The sequence below is a fragment of the Stegastes partitus genome, unplaced genomic scaffold (assembly GCF_000690725.1).
Source record: "Stegastes partitus isolate 25-593 unplaced genomic scaffold, Stegastes_partitus-1.0.2 Scaffold1307, whole genome shotgun sequence".
NCBI lineage: Eukaryota > Metazoa > Chordata > Actinopteri > Pomacentridae > Stegastes > Stegastes partitus.
In genome coordinates, this window is record NW_007579038.1 from 111,738 (window position 1) to 121,680 (window position 9,943).

At 44.0% G+C, this 9,943-nt stretch overlaps 1 protein-coding gene across 1 annotated transcript in view; it reads right to left on the bottom strand.

Annotated features, from left to right (window-relative positions):
• myo1eb (myosin IEb) overlaps positions 1–9,943 on the bottom strand; it is a 15,928-nt gene that overhangs the window by 3,075 nt on the left and 2,910 nt on the right. The window contains exons 2-21 of the mRNA XM_008298342.1: positions 9,809–9,943; positions 9,557–9,646; positions 9,205–9,299; positions 9,025–9,112; positions 8,458–8,547; positions 8,182–8,313; positions 7,152–7,286; positions 6,861–6,993; positions 6,129–6,325; positions 5,961–6,041; positions 4,336–4,422; positions 3,719–3,805; positions 3,360–3,527; positions 3,069–3,154; positions 2,776–2,857; positions 2,339–2,544; positions 2,119–2,263; positions 1,376–1,490; positions 1,134–1,303; positions 194–339 (exon numbers count right to left, since the gene is read on the bottom strand). Coding sequence (XP_008296564.1) covers positions 194–339; positions 1,134–1,303; positions 1,376–1,490; positions 2,119–2,263; positions 2,339–2,544; positions 2,776–2,857; positions 3,069–3,154; positions 3,360–3,527; positions 3,719–3,805; positions 4,336–4,422; positions 5,961–6,041; positions 6,129–6,325; positions 6,861–6,993; positions 7,152–7,286; positions 8,182–8,313; positions 8,458–8,547; positions 9,025–9,112; positions 9,205–9,299; positions 9,557–9,646; positions 9,809–9,886 — 2,411 coding nt within the window. The 5' untranslated portion in view covers positions 9,887–9,943. The remainder of the gene's footprint in view (positions 1–193; positions 340–1,133; positions 1,304–1,375; positions 1,491–2,118; positions 2,264–2,338; positions 2,545–2,775; positions 2,858–3,068; positions 3,155–3,359; positions 3,528–3,718; positions 3,806–4,335; positions 4,423–5,960; positions 6,042–6,128; positions 6,326–6,860; positions 6,994–7,151; positions 7,287–8,181; positions 8,314–8,457; positions 8,548–9,024; positions 9,113–9,204; positions 9,300–9,556; positions 9,647–9,808) is intronic.

The window sequence follows — 9,943 nt, forward strand, 5'->3', positions numbered from 1 at the left end:
TTCTAGTTCCAGTTCTTACTCTGGTTCTAGTTTCACTCTTGTCATGACTCTAGTTCTACAATTACAATTCTGACTGTTGTAATTCTAGTTCTAGTTCTGATCTTGGTCCTAGTTTTACTGTACCCCAAGTTCTTGCTCTACATTTCCATTTCTTTTGCCGGTTGTAGTTTTAGTTGTAGTTTCAGTGGTGTACCTCAGAGAAACAGACTGGATCTTGTGGAGCTCAATATGCCTCTTGAGAACCTCCCGGATCTGACCTTTGTCTGGACCCTGTTTCACCTTCTCACGACCAATTAGGTACAGGAACTTTGGAGTCAGAATGAGGTCCCGCTTCACAGTCTGTGGAACATCAGGAACAGGGATGGTTCAGGTAAAGGAGCACCAGTTCTGATTTCAAGCAACAGTAAACTCAGTGACCGCCTAGTTTCACAAAATCTCTTATACAGATGCCATCCACCAACCAGAGGGATCGTTCTACCATTAGTTTTAGTCCTAGTTATGGTTCTTGGTCTAGATCTGAAACAAATGCAGTTCTGGAATTGGTGTTGGTCATAGCTCTGGCTCTGGCATTGAGAAATCCAAATGTGGTTCAAATCCTGTGTGAGTTGTATTTCTAGTTCTAGTTCTTGCTCTGTTTGTCACACTGGCTCTTGTTCTAGTTCTAATGCTTGACCTAGGTCTGAATCCAGTTTTAATCCTGGACACCAGGTTCAGGATAAAAACTAGTTTCAGAACTTGTTTATGTTTCTAGTTCTGGTTCATGAACTTGTCCCCTTACTAAGAACCCTGAATATGCTGGAGTTAAGATTCTGGTACTAGCTTTGTAGTTCAAGTTCTACTTTTGGCAGTGGGTCTTGTTCTAATTGTAATCCTTGTTTAAGTTCTGGCACTAGTTTTAAGTCTAGATCGGCTCTGGTTGTGGAACTGGTTGCAGTTGTAGCTTTGATGCCAGTTCTAGTTTGGGTTCTAGTAATGTACCGTAAGGAAACAAACTTGATCTGGCTAAGCTGCCTCTTGAGAACTTTATGGATTCGAACCCTGTTTAACATAGCCAATCAGAAACAGGAATTTTAGGGCTGGGATGAGGTTCTAGTTGTTTACACAAGGGTATGCTAAAAAATTGTGATTCTTACCCTGAACCTTCGGTCATATTTCACTACAACATCGGCAAAGTCGATCCTCTCCCTGCGGCCAACGAACTGCCTGATCTCGGGATGGTTGTCAGTGCCGATATAGTCGCCAACGAAGTTCCTGTTGATGCTGTTCCTGCGGCGTTCCTTCTTGTTCAGCAGGACGTCTGAGGCTGGAAGAACCAAAACATCATTCAGCACACAAACTCAAATCACTCTGACCCGCCGATGGAAGAATGTCTTACCTTCTTCCCTCATCTTGACATACTTGCGGACGGCAATATGTTTACGCCATGCCTTCTGGATGACCCGAGCATAGCCATTATACTTCCGCTCCCGCATCTCCTCCAACAGAAAAAGCTGCAGAAACAAAATGAAACCAAACTAAAGACAGATGCTGACTGGGAACTAGAACATCCAGATGCACATGGTGATTAATTCATGGTATATTCAGCAAGGACAGTCAGCTGGGTTGCAAACAACCAGTATTCATTTTAAAATTTTGTTAAATCCTGGTTCAACCGTAAACTATGTTGTATCAAACATTAAAACTACCTTCAGACAAATGTAGATTACATTTTTTAAAATATATATATATATATATACTGTATATATTGGGCTTTTTAGCCTTTATGTTAAAGCAGTAGAGACAGACAGGAAGGGGGGGAGAAGAATGGGGCAAGACCTGCAGCAAAGGGTCGTGAGCGGGAGTCAAACCCACAACCGCTGAGTCGGGGAACTATAGGCCCTGTTCATGGGTCGCCCGCTCAACTAGATGAGCTATAGGGGCGCCCAAATACAGATTACATTTGAACCTCAGCTTAGGTTTTACTCTAAACTTGGAATACATTTATTTCACCTAAACTTTAACCTCCAGTTTAAACTGTGATTCAGTAGAACTTTACACTGACACTAGAGGAGGCTTAACTTTTCAAATGTGGTTTTTAAAGTTTCCAGTGGGATAACCCACTTCTTGAGGATTTCGTACCGACTCTGGAGCTTTGACGAAGACTTTGGTCTTTCCCAGCTGGAACTGGTCTTGGTCCATGTGGACAGAGTTGAGGAGGTGCAGGACTCCCTGACGCTCCTCCCCCCTCCAGCTAGGCCAGGTCTCTTTGGTCAGGATGGCATACCTGAAGAGCAAAAATCTCCATTAGAATGCTAGCAGCAGGATGCTGTGCACATTCTCACCGTATTCAACCTCTGACCTCTGCAGGAACTTGTTGAAGACCCGTCTGTAGGCATATCCAGCTCGGCGGACTCTGATGTTTTCTCGGAGACCCAGGTACTCCACCTGATGTCGGACTCGGTTCTCCTCCCAGTCTCGGGGCCGTTTGGTCTCATTAGGTTTGATGCAGCGGATGTAGTGGGGGGTGCATTTCATCAGGGTCTGCACCAGAGTGTTGGCTTGTTTCTACAGAGGAGGGAACAGTTTTACCTGTCTGGTTTGTTCAGTTGAAAAGATTTATCATCTTTAAAAAAAAAATCATGAAAATTAGCCCACTTATCAGCCAGAAAAAACAAAGAATCATCAGATTTTTCTGATGGGCCTTGAACATACCATCTGTGACATGTGGTTCCATCGGGAACATAAGTCCACAGTTTACAGGTTAGTGATAGTGGAGTTTTAATGTTTTTCTCTCACCTTAATCTTACTGCTGGCAGTGCTTGGTCGGCCTCTTTTCTCCGCCTCTAGATTCTCGGGGAACAGCGCTCTGATGAATGGACTGACCACAAACACATCACATACACAAATTATCATGGGGTCATCACACACAACATTCCACACCTTAAAGAGCTCGAGGTCAGACACTTTAAAGTGTCTGCTTTAGTGAAAATGGCGACACAAGGCATCACATATTACTGCTTTCCACGACCAACAGTGTGGAGTCCTCAAAGAGACACCAAGCAAGGAGACAAACACACACTGAGACTCACAACTCGCTGCTCTGCATCAGCTCGATGATGTCATTGAACAGCACGTCTCTGTTCCGCTCACAGAATCCGCTGACATCATATGACACCTGGACACAGACAGGTATACACGTGGTGAGCAACAGACAGATGTACAGGTCAACAGATATACAGATGTGAAGATTACAGGCATGCATGAATTATATGATACTGCTGTGCATGGATTTCAGGAATGCAGATGTACATGTGTGCAGGTATGCAGGTGTACTGGTGTACAGATATACTGGTTTACAGGTGTATAGGTATGCAGAGCACCTTGCCGGCGTAGTGGTGGACGATGAATCCTCTGTTCCAGCTGCTGAAGTGTTCATGCGATCCGATCTGTCCCTGCAGTTTCTGCAGCAGCGTCTGATCTGCCCCCTCACCTTTAGCGTGCATCGTGGCGCAAACGTCGTCCAGGATGCTCATGATCCCAGGAGGACTCTGGAAAATGATCACATCTGATAAATCCAAATGAACTTTACCATCACATCTAAATACCTCCTCCACCTCTGGCTCTGTGGATCTGGGTTCTGTTTAAGGTGAATGTGTGGAATGAATTTAAAGAGACACTTATTAACACGCTCCTCCTTTGTCACACGTTCTGAGTTCTGCTCTGTGATTGACTGACTCACCAGTTTGGACTCGATGAGGTCACAGACCACCTTGTTGTTAAAGTATTCGATGGGCTTCCAGCTGATTCCCTCCTGAACATATTCTTCCTGCAAAGAGACATCACAAACAGACTCCTGATTTATCCTTAATTACATTAATTTATTCACATTTAAATAATGTTTATCACATTTGGGAGGAAACTGGAAAAAAATTTGGTCCTCGCATTGAACAACAGAAGAAGAAATTTCATGTCCCAGAGAGAATCAAGATAAAATATCTTTAAAAAACATTTGTGATTTATGAAATCAAGGAAACATAAAATAAAACAGCTGGGTATCTTGTAAAGTCCAAACCCTCCAAATGTTCCCACCGACCAAATCATGTGTTGCTGAATTTGGAAATTAAGTTAAATCGATCCGTCTAATCAATAATCAGTTTGTCTACTTTAAAGTTATTTAAAAGATGAATGGAACATTTACAGATTTATTCTAATTCAGTTATTCTGTCTTTGTTCTGCTGTAGTTTTGTACCAGCGTACGTTTCGGTCTATTCTATGATATAAAGGACGTCTGATTCAGGCTGTGTCACCTGTGTCCCAGGTGTGTTTGTGTTCTTGATAAAGTTTGTTCAAAGTTACCTGTTCAGCCTTCAGGGTGAGCTCAATGAAAATCTGCTGCAGCTTCTCATTGACGAAGTTGATGCAAAACTGCTCAAAGCCGTTTTTCTGAAAATAAAAAAAATGTTATCGTAAATAATCTGATAGGGCAGCCAGTTAACCGATCAATCAGTCAACCCGTCAACCAATCAGGTTGTTACTAGAGGTCATAGACCAGGTGATAGGCAGCACCTGCTTCCATCAGCTGGGAGCAAAGTTCACACTGATTTCATGGATGAATGTTACTAAAGTCAGTCAGTCCAGCTTTATTACTGAGATTCTTGGATGTCTTTCACTCCTTCGTATGTCCACCTTTATTTCTGGTAACAAACTCAATCTTTGTCAGCATGGAGGACACCAGAGTTCTCTCATTTCTGCTCACATGTTCTCACATTCTTCACACACACTGTTTGGAGTTGTGTTGCTCTACCTTTCTCTTTAAAGTACCACAAAGGTGTTCTATTGGATTCGGGTCAGGACGCAAATTCTCCAAGTCATAGTTTTTACTTTGGTCTTTTGTAGAACCTCTTGTGTGATGTTGCTCTCTGGATGGTTCTCATGCTGGAATATTCCTCTTCTTCAAGCTTTTGCAGACAGGAAGTCATCTTGTCTGCCAGTATTTTGGTTTATACACAGACATTCATGGTGCCTCTATACATGTTATCTCTCCAACACCTTTTGCACTCATGCAGCTTCATATCATCACACTTCCACCTCCATGCTTCACTGTCAGGACTGTGCATTCACTGTAGTCGTCCTGGTCAGGTTCACACCGAACATGCTGGACTCCATCTGACCCCAACAAATTTATCTTGGTCTCATCTGACCTAAGAATGTTCTCCTAACATTCATCAGGTTTGTTTCTACGTACTTCAGTGAACTTTCATCTTGAAGTTTTGTACTTAGGTTTTTTTTCTTGTCCTCTGTCCATAAAGGCTGATGTTTTGTTGATGTTGAAGTATCTTTCATAAAGTCTAAGCTTCACAGAACCTCTGATTTCCACTGATAACCCCTGTGTCAAGTCTGAAGCAGCTGCCGTCTGTTTTTCACAGCAGATTGAGGAAGTTGTTCACTGTCTGTGGAGTCATTTTAGGAGAACCACCACTGCAGCTCTGATTAGTGGTACTATGGATCCTTCTATACCTCCTGATCACTGCTGACACGGTGTTTCACTGATATTCAGTTGCTCACTGATCTTCCTGGATCCTTTTCCATCATTGTGAAGTCTCACAGTCAGATTTTTCAGTTCCTCTGTTCAGTTACTTTCCATGTGGAGCCCTGATGCAGATATGCAGATAGACGCAGCCCATAGGTCCAAAACTGAGAAAGTTCTGCTGTTCACAGCTCATTTTAGAACCATGTTTATGCAGTTAGAGTGATTGGAAGTCACAGGTGGATGCAGTTTAGTTTCATTGATCACAGCTGGATTCACTTTGATTCACCTGTTTTCTACTTTGGAGCCTGACAGTATAATCTTTGTAAAGTGTTTTCTTTCTTCTGGTAGATCAGGACAGTTCTAGACTTTGGGGACTAAACTTTATGACATAGATTAGAGGTTCAGAGTAAATTCAGGTTTATGTATCAGGAACATTAAGGTGTGTTTGTACCTGGAAGATCTCAAAGCCGTAAATGTCAAGGACTCCGATGTTGAGGTCCTCCTGGTCCTTCTGCATGGCTTTATTGATGCACTGACAGAGGAAGAAGAAACTGAGTTAACAGATGAGTTACACCTACAGAGAGACTGAAACAGAGTTAAAGTGGCTGCCGGGACTGACATCGACGAGGAAGTCGAAGAGTCGGGTGTACAGCGCTTTGGACAGGGCGTCCCTGGAGAAACAGGCCTGCTCGGTGTTCAGCGTGACGGAGATGGACTCTGTCTTCCCGCCCCACTTACTGTCCATCACCCTGCTGGTCAGCTTACTGCAGAGACCGTCCTGAGGGATTCCCAGCAGGAAGGACGGGAACGCCAGGACTGATGGACGAGACACAGGTGGACATGAAGAATTATCTGTTCAGTATTCACAGTTTCACTCAATTACACACACAGTCTAGATACTCTTTCACAACTGTACACACACATTTCTAAATAGTATTGCTGTAATAATACCTCTATAATACTGGTGTGACTGCTGGATACAGTGAGTCAGCTGTGAGCAGGAAACTGAAACCAGACAGATTCTTTATGGAGCTCTGAACTGTCTTCTTCTTCGTTTTTTAAGAGGATTTGTGTAGGTTTATTGAGATGTACATCAGTGATGATGATCTCCTCAGGTGGTGGGTGTCACTCTGAATCTGAACATATGAGTTTCATGTGTATGAGTTCACATCTGACAGAGTACTGAGCTTGAGAAGGACGACGATGTTTAACTCACAGAGCTTCAGTCAGTTTCTGAGAGTTTTACAGGACCTGAGCTGAGTCACTCCATAAACATGGGTTCATATCTTTCCTGTGTGCAGCGTACAGTGGATTGTGTAATGCAGGTTGTGTAATGTAGGTTGTCTCTTACAGTCCTGGCTTTCGACCACAGCGTAGTTGTTTTCCTCTCTGAAGCTGATGTTCCCCAGATGAAGAATTCCTGCAACAAGTTGAAGAACCGAATCCTGATCCTCCACAGACAGACCCACAACCGACATCGCTCCCTGACACACAAACAGTTCAACACACGGACAGTTTTACACTTTGCTGCTTCATTAGTGTGTTAAAGTGACACATTCTGTCATTCAGACCAAACAAACCTCCCACACTGTTTACTATTATATACATGCAGGTATCGACAGGTACAGGTGAGTACAGGTACCAGAGTATCGGAGAACTCCTTCTTGTCATTGACGTCCTCCACCGTGTAGGTTCCTGATTGGTTGAGGTAGTAGTAGTAGTCGGGGGTTGTGACCCCAAGGTTCTCCCTCTGTTCCCCACTGGCCCCCTCCAACAGCTGGGGACAGAGGTTATGAGAAAGGTCAGAAGTCGCTGAGAGGGCCACCGCTTTAGCTCACCTGGTTGAGCTGGTGACCCATGTACAGGGGCTATAGTCCCCGATGCAGCCGCCATGGGTTTAATTCCCACTCATGGCCCTTTGCTGCTTTCCCCCTATCCTCTCCTCCCCCACTTTCCTGTCTCTCTCAACTGTCCTGTCTAATAAAGGCAAAACGGCTAAAAAAATAACTTAAAAAAAAAGTCGCTGAAAGGTAACGGGGAGGTCAAAGGTCACAAAGAAGCCACTGAAAGGTCACTAAGAGGGGGCACCCCGGCAGCTCCACCGGATAAGAGGGCATTCCATGAACAGGGTCTATAGTCCCCGACAGAGCGGTTGTAAGTTCAAATCCCGCTCACAGCCCTTTTAGAATTTACAATTTCATTTAGCTTCTATCCAAAGCAACACACATCTGAGAGTAGATCACATTCACACACCAATGGCGACAGAGCTGCCATGCAAGGTGCCTGCCTGCCATCGAGAGCAACTTCAGGGTCAGTGTGTTGCCCAAGGACACAACAACTGGAGGGGCGGGGGATCGAACCACCAACCTTGTGATTAGAGGAGAACCTGCCTCATGCTGCAGGTCTCTCCCCATTCTTCTCCCCCCTTTCCTGTCTCTCTCCACTGCTCTACTAAAAATAATAAAGGCAATAAATAAATTTATATAAAAAAAGGTCACTGAGAGGTCACTGAGAGGGGAGAAGTCACACGGGCCAGAGAGAGGCTGCAGAGGTCAAAGGTTAAAGGTACAACACATGTTGCAGTACTTGTAGTGCATGCCATAGAGTAGTATTTGATACCTAGTAGTACCAGGCAGTAGATGTAGTACATGCTGCAGTACTTATTGCAGTACCTGGTAGTAGATGTGGAAGTTTCTCTCTCCTTGATTCTGAGACACAACTCGACTTTTCTCCAGCAAGAAGTTGGAGATTTTTCCTCCATCAGGAGCTCCTCCTCGGCTGAACTGGATCTCAAAGTACTTCCCCTGAAACAAACACAGAACATCTGTGTAGTACTTCAAATAGTATCTCTGGTACTGTACACCTGAGCAACATGTAGTACTTCAAACAGTGTCTTGCATTTTTACATCCAAGTAACATGTAGTGTTTCTTATAGTATTTCTACTCACAAATCTGCTGGAGTTGTTGTTGCGAACAGTTTTAGCGTTTCCGAAGGCCTCCAGCAGAGGGTTGGACTGCAGGATGATGTCTTTAACATGCTGTGGAGGAACAACAGCGGTAAGCATGAAGATGGCAGAGAAAACAGCAGTAACCATTGAGACAGCAGTGACAGGCATAGTAACCATGGAGACGGCGGCGACAACAGCAGTAACCATGGACACCTATGTACTGATCAGTATTCTAAATTCTTAACTGTAATCTGAGTACTGAGCTAAGTAATGTGAATATTGACCTGTAATCCAAGCACTCACCTGTGTAATCTGAGTACTCACCTAATCTGATTACTCACCTGTAATATGCACACTGATCAGTGTACTGTAAGTACTGATCTGTAATTTGAATACAGATCTGAATAATCAGAGCACTTTCCTGCGTAATCTAAGTACTCTTCTGTGTAATCTGAGTGCTCTCCTGTCAACTCTAAGTAGTGAAAGCGTAATCTGAGTACTCTGCTGTGTACTCGGACAACTGACCTGTGTAATCTGAGTACTGACCTGTGTAATCTGAGTACTGACCTGTACTTTGTCTCCTCCCCCTGACACCTTGGACACGTAGCTCATGATGTATTTGGCAGCGACAGTTTTTCCAGCTCCGCTCTCACCGCTGACAGAACACATGTCAACATACGTGTTACATTGCATACGTTTAGGCGTGTTTGCGTGTCAGTTGTGTTGCGGCTGTGAAGTCCTGCCTACCTGATGATGACACACTGATTCTCGCTGTCAATCATCATGTTCCTGTACATGTTGTCAGCCAGAGCGTAGATGTGGGGGGGGTTCTCATACTGAGCCTGGGGGGCGGAGACAGACACACAATCACACTGTGTTACTGTGTGTGTTACTGTGTGTTACTGTGTGTGTTACTGTGTGTGTTACTGTATGTGTTAGTGTGTGTGTTACTGTGTGTTACTGTGTGTGTTACTGTGTGTGTTACTCTGTGTGTTACTGTGTGTGTTGCTGTGTTATTGTGTGTGTCTTACTGTGTAAGTGTGTTTGTGAGTTTGCTTGTTTGTGTTTATGCTTGTTAGTGTCTGTCTGTCTGTCTTACTGCTCCCTGGTACAGCTCCACTTCTCTCTCAGTAAAATACGGCAGCTGTTTGAATGGATTCACTGAGATCAGCACTGGACCAATGTAGGTCTGACCCCACTGGGTCAAGGACTAGAACCAGAACCAGAATCTTAGCCAGGTCTCATTCACAAGACCATGAAGAAGAAACAACAACAACAACAAAACATATGACAAAACATATACATACATATATCACAACAAATAAATATAGAAATGTAACAATAAGGATACGAAGATGTAGTCGTCCATGTATCTCTTCTTCAGGTTCTCTGTGATGGCGTCTTCGTTGATCTTTGACAGGAGAACCATGTCGTCCACTCCGCTCACCTTCACATTCTGAGCCTGCCAATGGTAACGCTCCTTACT